The sequence below is a fragment of the Ranitomeya imitator genome, chromosome 4 (genome assembly GCF_032444005.1).
Source record: "Ranitomeya imitator isolate aRanImi1 chromosome 4, aRanImi1.pri, whole genome shotgun sequence".
Classification (NCBI taxonomy): Eukaryota; Metazoa; Chordata; class Amphibia; order Anura; family Dendrobatidae; genus Ranitomeya; species Ranitomeya imitator.
Window position 1 is genome coordinate 428,676,611 of NC_091285.1, and position 16,402 is coordinate 428,693,012.

At 43.5% G+C, this 16,402-nt stretch overlaps 1 protein-coding gene across 2 annotated transcripts in view; it reads right to left on the bottom strand.

Annotated features, from left to right (window-relative positions):
- The window catches only part of CHRNB4 (cholinergic receptor nicotinic beta 4 subunit), a 60,018-nt gene extending 44,357 nt beyond the window's left edge, over positions 1-15,661 (bottom strand). Inside the window, exons 1-2 of one of the 2 annotated variants that reach the window (XM_069765523.1) lie at positions 15,258-15,644; positions 14,920-15,042 (exon numbers count right to left, since the gene is read on the bottom strand). In XM_069765523.1, coding sequence (XP_069621624.1) covers positions 14,920-14,971 — 52 coding nt within the window. In that variant the 5' untranslated portion in view covers positions 14,972-15,042; positions 15,258-15,644. Of the gene's footprint in view, positions 1-14,919 lie in introns of both variants that reach the window. The other variant, XM_069765522.1, reaches the window with a different exon arrangement.
- Between the last annotated feature and the right edge of the window lie 741 nt (positions 15,662-16,402).

Sequence of the window (16,402 nt, forward strand, 5' to 3'; positions counted from 1 at the left end):
GAAGGCAATGATGGTGGTAGTGGAAAAGACAATGATGGGAGTGGTGGGGAAGGAGGCAATGATGGGGTGGTGGAGGAGAAGGCTGTGATGGAGGTGGTGGAAAGGGCAATGATGGGGGTGATGGAGATAGCAATGATGGGGTGGTAGGAGAGAAAGCAATGATGGGGTGGTGTAAAGGGCAATGATGGGGAGGTGGGGGAAAAAGCAATGATGGAGGTGGTGGAAAGAGCAATGATGGGGTGGTGGGGGAGAATGCGATGGTGGTGGTGGAAAGGACAATGATGGTGGTGGTGGAAAGGGCAATAATGGGTGTGGTGGGGAGGAGGAAATTATGGAGGTGGTGGAATGGGCAATGATGGGAGTGGTGGGGAAGGAGGAAGTGATGGAGGTTGTGGAATGGGCAATTATATGGGGTGGGGGAGAAAGCAATCATAGTGGTGGTAGAGAAGGCAATGATGGAGGTTGTGAAGAGAGCAATGACGGCGTGGGGTAGAGGACAATAATGGGATGCGGGGGAGGAGGGCAATGAGGGGTGTTGGGGTTTGGGATGGAGGAAGGGGGACTTATAACGGACTTAGGAACAGGGGGAGGAAGACATTATTATCGTTTATTATGTCTAACACAGTCCCTTAGTATAGAGTGTATGTACTTATGTATAACATAGTCCCTTAGTATATAGTGTACTCACTTATATATAGCACAGTCCCTTAGTATATAGTGTACTCACTAATTCTGTATAACACCATCATTAGTTACATAGTTTCCTCTTTATTGTGTATAACATCATCCCCTATTACGGACCATTCCTCTAGTTATATATAGTGCCGTTCGTTATTATATAGCTTCCTCTGCTGTTATGTATAGTGCTGTCTCTTACAGGGGGATTTATAATGTGTGGGGACAATTTGAGTGGGGACAGGGGGATTTATTATGTGTGGGGAGAATGTGAGTGGGGATGGAGGGATTTATTATGTGTGGGGTGAGATTTGGAGTGGGGATGGTGGATTTAATGTGTGTGGGGAGATTTGGAGTGGAGATAGGGTTATTTATTGTGTGTGGGGAGATTTGTAGTGGAGATGGGGTGAGTTAATGTGTGGGAGAGTTGAGGACACAAAATGAAGAGCAAAGGGGTAGATGGGGTATATATGAGAAAACAGTACAGGGGAATGGGGGCATGTATGAGCAAACAGTAAGGGGGAATTGGGGGCATGCATGAGGAAATGGTATGGGGAATTGGGGGCATGTATGAGGAAGCAGTATGGGGGAATGGGGGCATGTATGAGGAAACAGTACGGGGAAATTGGGGGCATGTATGAGGAAACAGTATGAAGGAATGGGGGGCATGTATGAGTAAACAGTATGGGTGAATGGGGGCATGTATGAGGAAACAGTGCTGGGGAAAAGGGGCATCTATGAGGAAACAGTGTGGAGGAATGGGGGGCATATATGAGGAAACAGTATGGGGGATGGGTGCAGACAGTATGGGGGGAGAATGGGGGAATGTATGCGAACACAGAATGAATAGCAGTGTGAAAAATGTATGTGGACAGAGTACGGGGAGTGAACGTGATGGGATGTGTGCAGACACAGTATAGGGAGTCAGGTGAGCAGGCAGTATAGAACATGAATGGGTAAATATGTGAGGAGACAGTATGGTGAATAGGGGGATGTGAGAGGAGACAGTATGAGGAGGAAGAGGAATAGTGTGAGGAGACAGTATGGGGGGAGAAAAAGGGAGTGGGCACAGAATAGAAACTGAGTAGTGGGGGCATAGCATGGAGGGACAGTGTAAGGGCACAGCCAGGAGGGGATAGTATACCAAGGAGGTTGAGTGTGATGAGAGAGTACAGTATAAATACTGGGCCCTATAGGGGGGACACAGTATGAGAGGACAGTGTGAAGAGGGGGCCGGTATGGAAAGGAGAGGTCAGTGTGAAGAGCATGTACCATAAGAGGGACAGTGTGGGGGTCATATTTTGTGCAGACAACATAGTGAGGGGCAATTTTTTATTCAGGAGCATTTTAATGGCACTTCTATCTTTAAAGGCATCATGTGGAGATTTTCTGCAAAAGAGCAGAGAAGATGGAAGTCTGCAGAAATGGCTGTGGATGAGAAAACTCATCATTGGGTCTGGACAACATGAAGAAAAGAAGAACACCTCCAGAGAAGACGTCATCTATAAGGTACCTGGATGTAAATGTTATGTGTGATACTAACTAATTCTCAAGTTTTTATTTATGTTAGGAGCATTAAAGGAGATGTCCAGGTTTGAAATGAGTCTGCAGTCATTCTTTGTGTCTGCAGACTTCTGAATTCACACAGTGTGCCCTGCACGCTGCCAGGATTCTCTCGTGCTGGCGATTTACATACATGCAGTCACGAGTGAGGTCAGACACGCCTAGTAGGAATGTGGTCAGATGAGTACAAATCGCATGCTGTGCTGACATGACCATCCACCGACAAGGGAGAATCCTAAAAGTGAGCAGTGCATTAGTTGTGAAAATTCAGACATCTGTGATGTCAGGATTTACCTCTGCAGGATCCAGTAGTCATCACATGGACACTTCACGCATATGCAACTTTCATACTTATGGTCCTGTGACAACGAGCTTCTCTTCCTGCTTCTCTCAGTTTTTCACTGAATATTGAGAGCATTAGGGAGAGCAGCTTGTCGGTACATAACTAAGTGTGCAAATCGCATATGTCCATGGGGGGGCGCCAAAATTAATTCTTGCCCCGGGTGCCAGAAACCCTAGATACACCTTTGGTTGCCATCACCATTTATGGTGGTCAAGAAAAGTACATCCCTCTTGTACTTGACCACCAGCATGTTATCGCTACATTGGGCTCTACTCTTGCCCTTTCTGAGCTGCTGCCCAATTAGCGTCTTAGGGAAGACTCTCTGATTTTTGCGGATAGTACTGCAGGCTGCGGTACCTTGTGCAGAGAGGGACTTGGACATTGGTATGCTGATATAAAAGTAATCTACATAGAGGTGATAACATTGATCCAGCAGTGGATGCACCAAATTTCACACAATTTTCCCACTCACTCTAAGAACAGCGGTCATTCAGGGGGTTGAATCCGGATGTCCTTCCCTTCATAAACCCTAAAATGGTGGGTGTACCCTGAGGCACACTCACACACAGTTTGCACTGCTTAACTCCATACCTGGCCCTCTTACTGGGCAGGTATTGCCGGAATTTGAGCCTCCCCTTGAAATGGATTAGGGACTCATCCACACAGATGTCCCTTTAGGGCACGTACTCCTCAGCAAACTTGTTGCTGAAGTGCTCAATGACCTGCCAAACTTTGAAAAGTCAGTCAAACTTGGTGTCATCTTGGGAAGGACACCGTGCATTATCATTATAATGCAAAAATTTGTGAATAGCCTCAAAACGTTTACGAGTCATGGTCGTGCAGAACACGGGAGTGTTATAAAAAAACGTTAACACTCCAATATTGCCGAAGTTCTGGCTTCTTCACTAACCCCATGTGAAGAACCAGACCCCAAAATGTCAAATTTCTACTGAGTCTACAGGGATCCAGTAAGAAAATGATGAAGGGTGTTATGTTTGCTAATGACAGGTGTTATGAAGGCAATCCAGAAACACAGTGTGCTTAGCGATCAGAGCGCACACAGTGATCTGACAAATACCCAAAAATACAAGAACGAGCTCTGAGACGTGGAAACTCTGTAGACTGCAAACCTGATCCTATCCTAAACACAACTAAAAGCGGCTGTGGATTGCGCCTAACAACTACCTAGGCAACTCGGCACAGCCTAAGAAACTAGCTAGCCTGAAGATAGAAAAATAGGCCTGACTTGCCCCAGAGAAATTCCCCAAAGGAAAAGGCAGCCCCCCACATATAATGACTGTGAGTAAGATGAAAAGACAAAACGTAGGGATGAAATAGATTCAGCAAAGTGGGGCCCGATATTCTAGGACAGAGCGAGGACAGTAAAGCGAACTTTGCAGTCTACAAAAAACCCTAAAGCAAAACCACGCAAAGGGGGCAAAAAAAACCCACCGTGCCGAACTAACGGCACGGTGGTACACCCTTTGCGTCTCAGAGCTTCCAGCAAAACAAAAGACAAGCTGGACAGAAAAAAAGCAACAAAAAAGCAAAAGGTACTTAGCTATACAGAGCAGCAGGGCACAGGAACAATCAGGAGAAGCTCAGATCCAACACTGAAACATTGACAAGGAGCAAGGATAGCAGCATCAGGCGGAGTTAAGTAATGAAGCAGTTAACGAGCTCACCAGAACACCTGAGGGAGGAAGCTCAGAAGCTGTAGTACCACTTGTGACCACAGGAGTGAATTCAGCCACAGAATTCACAACAGTACCCCCCCCTTGAGGAGGGGTCACCGAACCCTCACCAGAGCCCCCAGGCCGACCAGGATGAGCCGCATGAAAGGCACGAACAAGATCGGAAGCATGAACATCAGAGGCAAAAACCCAGGAATTATCTTCCTGAGCATAACCCTTCCATTTAACCAGATACTGGAGTTTCCGTCTAGAAACACGAGAATCCAAAATCTTCTCCACAATATACTCCAATTCCCCCTCCACCAAAACCGGGGCAGGAGGCTCAACAGATGGAACCATAGGTGCCACGTATCTCCGCAACAACGACCTATGGAATACATTATGTATGGAAAAGGAGTCTGGGAGGGTCAAACGAAAAGACACAGGATTGAGAACCTCAGAAATCCTATACGGACCAATAAAACGAGGTTTAAATTTAGGAGAGGAAACCTTCATAGGAATATGACGAGAAGATAACCAAACCAGATCCCCAACACGAAGTCGGGGACCCACACGGCGTCTGCGATTAGCGAAAAGTTGAGCTTTCTCCTGGGACAAGATCAAATTGTCCACTACCTGAGTCCAGATCTGCTGCAACCTATCCACCACAGAATCCACACCAGGACAGTCCGAAGACTCAACCTGTCCTGAAGAGAAACGAGGATGGAACCCAGAATTGCAAAAAAATGGAGAAACCAAGGTAGCCGAGCTGGCCCGATTATTAAGGGCGAACTCAGCCAACGGCAAAAAGGACACCCAATCATCCTGGTCTGCAGAAACAAAACATCTCAGATATGTTTCCAAGGTCCGATTGGTTCGTTCGGTCTGGCCATTAGTCTGAGGATGGAAAGCCGAGGAAAAGGATAGGTCAATGCCCATCCTACCACAAAAGGCTCGCCAAAACCTTGAAACAAACTGGGAACCTCTGTCAGAAACAATATTCTCAGGAATGCCATGCAACCGAACCACATGCTGAAAGAACAAAGGTACCAAATCAGAGGAGGAAGGCAATTTAGCCAAGGGCACCAGATGGACCATTTTAGAAAAGCGATCACAGACCACCTAAATGACTGACATCTTTTGAGAAACGGGAAGGTCAGAAATGAAATCCATCGAAATATGTGTCCAAGGCCTCTTTGGGACCGGCAAGGGCAAAAGCAACCCACTGGCACGAGAACAGCAGGGCTTAGCCCTAGCACAAATCCCACAGGACTGCACAAAAGTACGTACATCCCGTGACAGAGATGGCCACCAGAAGGATCTAGCCACTAACTCTCTGGTACCAAAGATTCCAGGATGACCAGCCAACACCGAACAATGAAGTTCAGAGATAAGTTTATTAGTCCACCTATCAGGGACGAACAGTTTCTCTGCTGGACAACGATCAGGTTTATTCGCCTGAAATTTTTGCAGCACCCGCCGCAAATCAGGGGAGATGGCAGACACAATGACTCCTTCCTTGAGGATACCCGCTGGCTCAGATAAACCTGGAGAGTCGGGCACAGAACTCCTAGACAGAGCATCCGCCTTTACATTTTTAGAGCCCGGAAGGTACGAAATCACAAAGTCGAAGCGGGCAAAAAATAACGACCAACGGGCCTGTCTAGGATTCAAGCGCTTGGCAGACTCGAGATAAGTCAAGTTCTTATGATCAGTCAATACCACCACGCGATGCTTAGCTCCTTCAAGCCAATGACGCCACTCCTCGAATGCCCACTTCATGGCCAGCAACTCTCGATTGCCCACATCATAATTACGCTCAGCGGGCGAAAACTTCCTGGAAAAGAAAGCACATGGTTTCATCACTGAGCAATCAGAACCTCTCTGTGACAAAACCGCCCCTGCTCCAATCTCAGAAGCATCAACCTCGACCTGGAACGGAAGAGAAACATCTGGCTGACACAACACAGGGGCAGAACAAAAACGACGCTTCAACTCCTGAAAAGCTTCCACAGCAGCAGAAGACCAATTAACCAAATCAGCACCCTTCTTGGTCAAATCGGTCAATGGTTTGGCAATGCTAGAAAAATTACAGATGAAGCGACGATAAAAATTAGCAAAGCCCAGGAACTTTTGCAGACTTTTCAGAGATGTCGGCTGAATCCAATCCTGGATGGCTTGGACCTTAACTGGATCCATCTCGATAGTAGAAGGGGTAAAGATGAACCCTAAAAATGAAACTTTCTGCACACCGAAGAGACACTTTGATCCCTTCACAAACAAAGAGTTAGCACGCAGGACCTGAAAAACCATTCTGACCTGCTTCACATGAGACTCCCAATCATCTGAGAAGATCAAAATGTCATCCAAGTAAACAATCAGGAATTTATCCAGATACTCACGGAAGATGTCATGCATAAAAGACTGAAACACAGATGGAGCATTGGCAAGTCCGAACGGCATCACTAGATACTCAAAATGACCCTCGGGCGTATTGAATGCAGTTTTCCATTCATCTCCTTGCCTGATTCTCACCAGATTATACGCACCACGAAGATCTATCTTAGTGAACCAACTAGCCCCCTTAATCCGAGCAAACAAGTCAGATAACAATGGCAAGGGATACTGAAATTTAACAGTGATCTTATTAAGAAGGCGGTAATCAATACACGGTCTCAGCGAACCATCCTTCTTGGCTACAAAGAAGAACCCTGCTCCCAGTGGTGATGACGATGGGCGAATATGTCCCTTCTCCAGGGATTCCTTCACATAACTGCGCATAGCGGCGTGTTCGGGCACGGATAAATTAAATAATCGACCTTTAGGGAATTTACTACCAGGAATCAAATTGATAGCACAATCACAATCCCTATGCGGAGGTAGAGCATCGGACTTGGGCTCTTCAAATACATCCTGATAATCAGACAAGAACTCTGGGACCTCAGAAGGGGTGGATGACGAAATCGACAAAAATGGAACATCACCATGTACCCCCTGACAACCCCAGCTGGATACCGACATGGAATTCCAATCCAATACTGGATTATGGGTTTGTAGCCATGGCAACCCCAACACGACCACATCATGCAGATTATGCAACACCAGAAAGCGAATAACTTCCTGATGTGCAGGAGCCATGCACATGGTCAGCTGGGCCCAGTATTGAGGTTTATTCTTGGCCAAAGGTGTAGCATCAATTCCTCTCAATGGAATAGGACACCGCAAAGACTCCAAGAAAAACCCACAACGTTTAGCATAATCCAAATCCATCAGATTCAGGGCAGCGCCCGAATCCACAAACGCCATGACAGAAAACGACGACAAAGAGCATATCAAGGTAATGGACAGAAGGAATTTGGACTGTACAGTACCAATGACGGCAGACCTAGCGGACCGCTTAGTGCGCTTAGGACAATCAGAAATAGCATGAGTGGAATCACCACAGTAGAAACACAGACCATTCAGACGTCTGTATTCCTGCCGTTCAACTCTAGTCATAGTCCTATCGCACTGCATAGGCTCACGTTTAACCTCAGGCAGTACCGCCAAATGGTGCACAGATTTACGCTCGCGCAAGCGTCGACCGATCTGAATGGCCAAAGACAAAGACTCATTCAAACCAGCAGGCATAGGAAATCCCACCATGACATCCTTAAGAGCCTCAGAGAGACCCTTTCTGAACAAAGCTGCCAGCGCAGATTCATTCCACTGAGTGAGTACTGACCATTTCCTAAATTTCTGACAATATACTTCTATATCATTCTGACCCTGGCACAAAGCCAGCAAATTTTTCTCAGCCTGATCCACTGAATTAGGCTCATCGTACAGCAATCCGAGCGCCAGGAAAAACGCATCGACACTACTCAATGCAGGGTCTCCTGGCGCAAGAGAAAATGCCCAGTCTTGAGGGTCGCCGCGCAAAAAAGAAATAATAATCAAAACCTGTTGAATAGGATTACCAGAAGAATGAGGTTTCAAGGCCAGAAATAGCTTACAATTATTTTTGAAACTTAGAAACTTAGTTCTATCTCCAAAAAACAAATCAGGAATAGGAATTCTTGGTTCTAACATAGATTTCTGATCAATAGTATCTTGAATTTTTTGTACATTTATAACGAGATTATCCATTGAAGAGCACAGACCCTGAATATCCATGTCCACACCTGTGTCCAGAATCACCCAAATGTCTAGGGGAAAAAAAAAAGTGAACACAGGGCAGAAAAAAAAAAAAAAATGATGTCAGAACTTTTTCTTTCCCTCTATTGAGAATCATTAGTTTGGCTCCTTGTACTGTTATGTTTGCTAATGACAGGTGTTATGAAGGCAATCCAGAAACACAGTGTGCTTAGCGATCAGAGCGCACACAGTGATCTGACAAATACCCAAAAATACAAGAACGAGCTCTGAGACGTGGAAACTCTGTAGACTGCAAACCTGATCCTATCCTAAACACAACTAAAAGCGGCTGTGGATTGCGCCTAACAACTACCTAGGCAACTCGGCACAGCCTAAGAAACTAGCTAGCCTGAAGATAGAAAAATAGGCCTGACTTGCCCCAGAGAAATTCCCCAAAGGAAAAGGCAGCCCCCCACATATAATGACTGTGAGTAAGATGAAAAGACAAAACGTAGGGATGAAATAGATTCAGCAAAGTGGGGCCCGATATTCTAGGACAGAGCGAGGACAGTAAAGCGAACTTTGCAGTCTACAAAAAACCCTAAAGCAAAACCACGCAAAGGGGGCAAAAAAAACCCACCGTGCCGAACTAACGGCACGGCGGTACACCCTTTGCGTCTCAGAGCTTCCAGCAAAACAAAAGACAAGCTGGACAGAAAAAAAGCAACAAAAAAGCAAAAGGCACTTAGCTATACAGAGCAGCAGGTCACAGGAACAATCAGGAGAAGCTCAGATCCAACACTGAAACATTGACAAGGAGCAAGGATAGCAGCATCAGGCGGAGTTAAGTAATGAAGCAGTTAACGAGCTCACCAGAACACCTGAGGGAGGAAGCTCAGAAGCTGCAGTACCACTTGTGACCACAGGAGTGAATTCAGCCACAGAATTCACAACAGAAGGGTGGTTTTGTGACAAAAATTGCTGGGCGTGCAAATTTGTCTCAGCCACCATGGGGTTAACAAAATAATCAGAGAAAAAGACTTTGAAAAAGTCTATTTTTGTGAGGCTGGTATTTTCAAATTTGATTCATGATTGCACCACAAAATCAGTAATCTGTGGCTCATAGTCTTCTGGGGTGAGATCCATACAGGGTCAGCAATGGTTGGCACTGGTTCATTTTCTGTCCTGAGGCGTCTACGTGGCGGTTAGTATTACAAATAAAGGATGGTGGAATCCTCTCCCCTCACTGTCAGTGTTAAAAGCAACGAAGGCGTACGCATCCTCCACTGAATACCGGGTATGGGATGAGCGGGATGACATTTTTTCATGGGTGTGTGTGTGTGTGTATGTAAAATAACCACATTTTATTCAGGTGTGCGTGTGAGTGTTTAGTGTAAACTTTTTTTTATGTACTAGAGAAAAAAATCTAATCCTATCAACTACTCAAAATTATTTTTTTACTCTTTTCCCACAAAAAAAAACAACAAACAGCCGAAGGGCAAAAAGTGATGTGTTGCTGATCAGCGCTCGACGGCTCTGGGACAGGCGCACAGATGTGATTATATTTTTCTTTGTGCTCTGAGACTAACCCTAACTCAATTCAGTAAAAAATACTGCAGTAGATGATGGTTACTATGGCATATTTTTACTGTCCCTAATTTAAATTATTTTATTCTTTTTTTAAACCTGTGGTTGATCACTGATGCATGGATGATTCTTATTTCCATGCTGACACATTCAATTCAGTAAAAAATACCATAGTAGACAATTACTACAGTATATTTTTACTCTTTACTACCTCTATCTCAATTCAGTAAAAAATAATGTAGTAGATGATGATTACTACAGTATATTTTTACTGTCCCTAATCTTATCAACTAATCTAAACAATTTTTTACTCGATTCTTATTTGACCCAAAAAACAACAACCGGAGACCGGTCAGTGATGTTTGTCGCCGACCAGCGCTTGACAGCTGTAGGATGCATGCATGAATGTGGTGCAAAAAGGGGATTGAAAAAAATAGACATGATGAACACACAGAGGTGGTGCAGAGAGGGGACAGAGATAAATGGACAGGGACAAAAAAAAGTCCTGGAAAACAGGGAGCACGGATGTTGATCAGTGATTTGAGTCACTGATCAATGCTTGGCTGCTGCAGGATGCACAAAAAAGAAAAACTGCCAAAAATCAAGCGATCAAGTACTGATCAGTTCTTGGTGGCAGAAGAGTGGGTGGGGAGGGTGGGAGAAGGGCAAATAGGGAAGAGAAGGATTACAGTGGATTGGGAAAGATCAGGCAAGGATCAGTGATCACGAACTCTCTCTTCTGTCTTCTTTTCAGCAAGGGCGGAGACTCTGGCCTCTCTACCTTCAAGAGTACCCACGTGACAGGGATAGTTAGGGTCTCAGTTTCAGGGATAGTTTGAGGCCCCCCTTCCTTATCGAAGACCGTCAACAAATACTGGCCAAATACTGAATGTGTTAACGTGGCCTTAGTGTTTATTCACAAGGAGTAGATTTTCAAAAACAAATTCTACAGTGGATTTCAGATCAAAGGGTTGTCCTGCCATTAAATGTATTAACATATTTGTTATTTAAGGAGCCCACTGTACAGCATAAATTATAAAACATTAACAATGTTTACATTTACATACTGCTAAGAAATGATCCAGTGAAGAGTTATGACGTTTACTTTCACATTATGGCGCCACCTGATGTTTAAAGTGTATACGGAAATGTATGTCAATCTAATGAGCTAAATTCTGGTGGACACACATGCTCAGGCACTTTTCCCACTAAAGATTTCATCATAGTAATCCTTAAAGGGTTTTCCTATCTTTTGGCTGTTCAGTGGGAGTCAAAGACAAGGCACTGACCAGTTGCTATAAGCTCCAACTCCATTCAATGCATACTAGTGGCTGATGTTCAGTACTGCAGAACAACTCCTATTCAAGAGACATTGTAAAACACTCGACGTATGACAGCTGATAGCTTAGGGTGCTGGGTATCGAACCCCTATTGATCTGCTATTAATTACCTGTTGTGATAGATCATTAATATTTTGTGACCTAACCTTTAACTTGATAACTTGATTCTGAAGGATTTTGAATGATATCATTTAGACCCTCATGTTGCCATTAGAGACAGCTTACTGCATAAAGATATATAAAACTCACATTAAAGGGTGTGTACCAATTATAGAAGTTATCCCCTATCCATAGGCTAGAGAGAAGGTGCACATGCCTCACCTTCACTGTATTTAGGTGGAGCTCTTTAGAGACAATTTTTGGGATTGGTGGGTTTCTCGGTGGAAGGGGCTCGAGTAGTCAGGAGGTCACTGCTATCTTATGGATAGAGGATAACTCCTATACAGTACTTGGTATAAACCATTAAAATTCAATTGGAGTTGTAAAAAGCAGTATGAGTAAGCTTCTCTAGTGTAATCTGCAGGTCAATATATTCCTAGAATGGAGGAGCACCTTGATTTGTTCAACATACGAATGGGATAGAGTTTCAGCACTTGCACAGCACTGGGTAAGAAAGAAGCCCATGGGGCCTGAGCTATTAAATCTGAGCAGGTGGTCTGTGGTTGGCTGTGGGAAAAATGGGGGGAAATAAGTCAAGGTATATGTAGGCACCAGGCAGATCCACTTATGGTGGCACCTAGCCAGACATTGTTCATGATGAATTTTGGAAGACGCCATTTAAAGTGCCCATTACAGATATTTTTATGAGGATAAATGGCAATTACTTGTAGCACAGCGTTGTTATAATTGCAAATATAATAGATCCCCGTGATTATGTGCTAGCAGAAAAAGGATGTTTGCGTTGCCATAGCAAGTGGTGATACCCTGCAAAAAGATGAGCCTAAGATATCCATGCTGCAAATTCTGTAGTTAATTAACACTTTCAGTTGACTGTCGCTGGGCAAATGCAATCAAAATTATCAAAAAACCCAGACTGAACACGACTATACGTTTTATAGTAGATTATTGGGAGCTCTGAATTTTTAAAAAAAAATCCAACCACAACAAAGATATAATAAAAAATAAATTGTACTCAGAATACTGGATAAAAAAATAATAGCATAAAATGGCGATACACTTTAAATCCAAGCATCCTTGATGATGGTCATCTGCATTTGGACACCTGAAGAAGGCAATGACCCAACTTTTACATGTAGCATTGGCTATCACCCCATGGCGCTCTGTTCATAATATAATTGCAGCGATGTCACTGAATAACATGTAAAGCTTTTCCAAACTATGAAGGAAATCATTAAATATAGAGGTAATGAATAAGGAACGATGACATAGCTCGTAATATAATGGCATTTAACCAGTGTTCCATTTTAAAAGTGTTTTTTTCCAATAAAAGCTGTGATTGTGTATAAATTTAGTACGACAACGATGTCTAACTGGTCGGGGTCTTACAGCTTGGACTGTAAACAATTGGAAGACCAAGGCGCTGAGTACAGTGCACCGGTGTGGTGGGCAGCAGCACCATTCTGTAAATTGGGACTACGTTGACACAGCATCTGTTCAAATCAATAATCTATTAATGTTATTGCTGGAGCCATCCATTTACGACTCTACATCTAGAAAATGCAAACTGTATGTTTGTCAAAATTGGCTAATGTGACATTCTTGAGCTTTCCCGAATATGTGCATATATTTTTTACTGTTACCCTCGCATTATGCCATTAACAGCAAGAATTTCTTTATCATCCCTGAATGCAGATTACAATGGCACATAGAATAAAGAATTATTTTGATAAAACTTATTGTATAACTTACACGGAATAAGCCACTAGATGTCAGCATTGTCTACATGTGATTGATCCTGATCGTTTTTTAGCACAGTCATAATTTATCACAGCTATATAGCTATTCAATGGCAACGGGACTGTGTGACGTGGTGTGATCTGTGACATAATAATAATAATAATAATAAAAAGTGTTCCTATTGCTGTAAGTCTTTCTTATTGTAAATTTTAGTCTAGGAGCATATCATATTTAGCTATCCTCTGTGTGTGTGTGTGTGTGTGTGTGTGTGTGTGCGTGCGTGCGTGCGTGCGTGCGTGTGTGTGTGTGTGTGTGTATATATATATATGTGTGTGTGTGTGTATAGGTTACGTTGGGCAATTCTGGAAACTCGTTACTGGTTATCAGGGCTAGTACTAGAATTAAATTCCAATTATACTATACATTTTTATCTTTGATGTTGCTAAAGACTTTGAGAATATTGTTAATTGCAGGAAACACAAGTGGATCCTTGACCAAATCAGGCTTAATCATCCACATGAAGCCACATGAAAACACTGGAGCTGTCTTAATTTTGGTCATTTTATATTAAGACTCAGCTTGCCGGAATAGACAGTTACTGTAGGTTTAAAAATGATGAAGGAAAAAAAGGACGACAAGTACCAAGATGCCACAGAGACACTTGAAGACCCAAACAGGAGACAGGACATAATGTGTGACTTAGCACCACCTTATAATAATAAATAAATAATCTTTATTTTTATATAGTGCTAACATATTCTGCAGCGCTTTACAGTTTTGCCACATTATCATCGCTGTCCCCGTTGGGGCTCACAATCTAAATTCCCTATCAGTGTGTCTTTCGAATGGGGGAGGAAACTGGAGTACGGAGGAAACCCACGCAAATACGGGGAGAACATACAAACTCCTTGCAGATGTTGTCTTATATATTGCATACCACTACTGATAAATGCTTCTCGAGAGCATATTATTAATCGCTGCTCACGTAACGTCCCCTGTGTTTGGATTATATTATTATACGTCTAGCATGTGTGGAATATCATTTCATTGGTTACTTTCCATCATATATAAATAATGACATATACTTGAGAAGCTACTTTTCAATTATGATAACTACTAAGTTATTTCTTCCAGATTTTCGATCCTCTGGTGTATATTGTAAATTATGATTCTGTATCACACACTTTAGTATTTACTAGACCATTTAGTGTACTGACATGTGCCATACCTAGTAGTGTTCTGGATAACGGCATTTCTTAGAATTTCCAGTTTCATTCATCTAAGAACCAATCTTACATGAGGGCTTGCCTTTTCACTTGTATGAGTTCTAATTTTTATTGATGCCATTCTAGGATACATATAATTTATTGACTAACTTTTAGTGGGGGAGAAAAAAAGTTTAGCTTGGAACCAGGGCTGTGGAGGCGGTAAGCCAAACCTCTGACTCCTTAATTTCCCTGACTCCGACCCCACATCACTGGTCACTACTGATAATGTACAAGTATGAGGCTGCCGTCACACTAGCAGTATTTGGTCAGTATTTTACATCAGTATTTGTAAGCCAAAACCAGGAGTGGAACAATTAGAGGAAAAGTATAATAGAAACATATGCACCACTTCTGCATTTATCACCCACTCCTGGTTTTGGCTTACATATACTGATGTAAAATACTGACCAAATACTGTTAGTGTGACGGCAGCCTAATGCTGACGTCCCGCACATTCTTCTCAGTAACAATAAAAGAATGAAGCCTACATTACTTACAGTCTACCAGAAGCACAGCGGCCACGGACAGCAGGGCGGTCAGACCTCCCATGGTACATCAGACGCGTCCTTCAGCCTGGCACCAGGGTGGTCGGGCGATGGACTCCAGGATATAGGGATGATCTGAATGTGGGATCACATAGACAACAGCAGTTAAAGTTTGTGAGCAGCAGAGAGGGGAAGGCACAGAGGATGGTCGTAGCTTCAGCAGCAAGTAAGTGCCTCCAGGGTGGCAGAGCAGCCGCTGTATGGGAGAAGATCCCTCTGGATGGCTATTGTCCGTGCTGTAAGATGTACAACGTGCACCATAAATATCTCTGCAGCGTGTAACCACTCACCGGAGCACGCATGAAACCAGTCATTCCCCTACATCCTTCGTATTAGTGCATGAAGAGGTTAATCTTTCTCGTGGAACAAATTTAGGATTTAGCCATCAGCTCTTTTACAACATGTGAAAACACAGACTTTGCCTTTTTCCCAATTTTTCCTTTCCTATCCTGGGACAGGTGTAGACGCGGCTCAGGACAGTTCCTCTTTAGTAATTTTTTTAACAATTATGTTCTCCTTTCAGATGTTGAACATTTTGGCGGCATACCCATTGCTCTGGATCCTCCCCTCCCGCAGTCGCAAGCAGCCAGCGGCTATGCTCGTTTTTTGCGCATGTGAAGAAGTAACTTCATGCCACCCAGTGCCACGCGCTGTGCCAGGTTTTCCTGGCTTTTTCATTCCTTCTGCTATAATAGGGACAAGAGGCTTTCTCTGGTTCTTTCAAGTATCCAGCTGTTCTAAGCAGCATGCATCCTGACCTTCCTGCCCAGTTTAGGGCTTGTCTCTCACAATGAGTGATCCTGGGTCGCCCTCTTGTGGACTGCGGGCGAGCTAGTAGCTATTCATACTGTTCTTCATCCTACCTACATGCAATATTAAGACTTGTCTCTGATTAGTTCTGATTACAAGAATGCAAGTAAACAGCATTTATAAAAGTTGTCATATTCCACTTGAACAGGTGTAGGTATGTGGACTGTCTTACCCTGTTCCTGCCCCTGACGACAACAGACACACTGTGTGAATACTCCACAGCTTTATATGTGAAAGTAATGTGCGTCTAATGTAATGTATTGTGGTGATGTACAGTACATAAAGTGTTAATGCATAATGTGAATATAGCATAGGGAGAAGCTTAGGACAGCATCGGATATAGAATAAGGATAATAGGTTAGCAAGTTAGGTAGGAAATGGTTAAGGTTAGGATCAGCCCAGTAAGAGGGCACTAGTTCTGATGAGAAGGACATTCCAACAGGACAGCATCCAAACTTGACTGAAGTAAAAATCTATTTATTCCGACAAATAATGTGCAAGCATACCGCCATAGTGCAAACAGCAGATTAAAATAGCATTACTAATTGGTGACAGTATCCCCTCCCCCTTACTAGTAAATTCGGCAACCAATCACCATTAACATCTTAAAGAGAATCTGTCACCC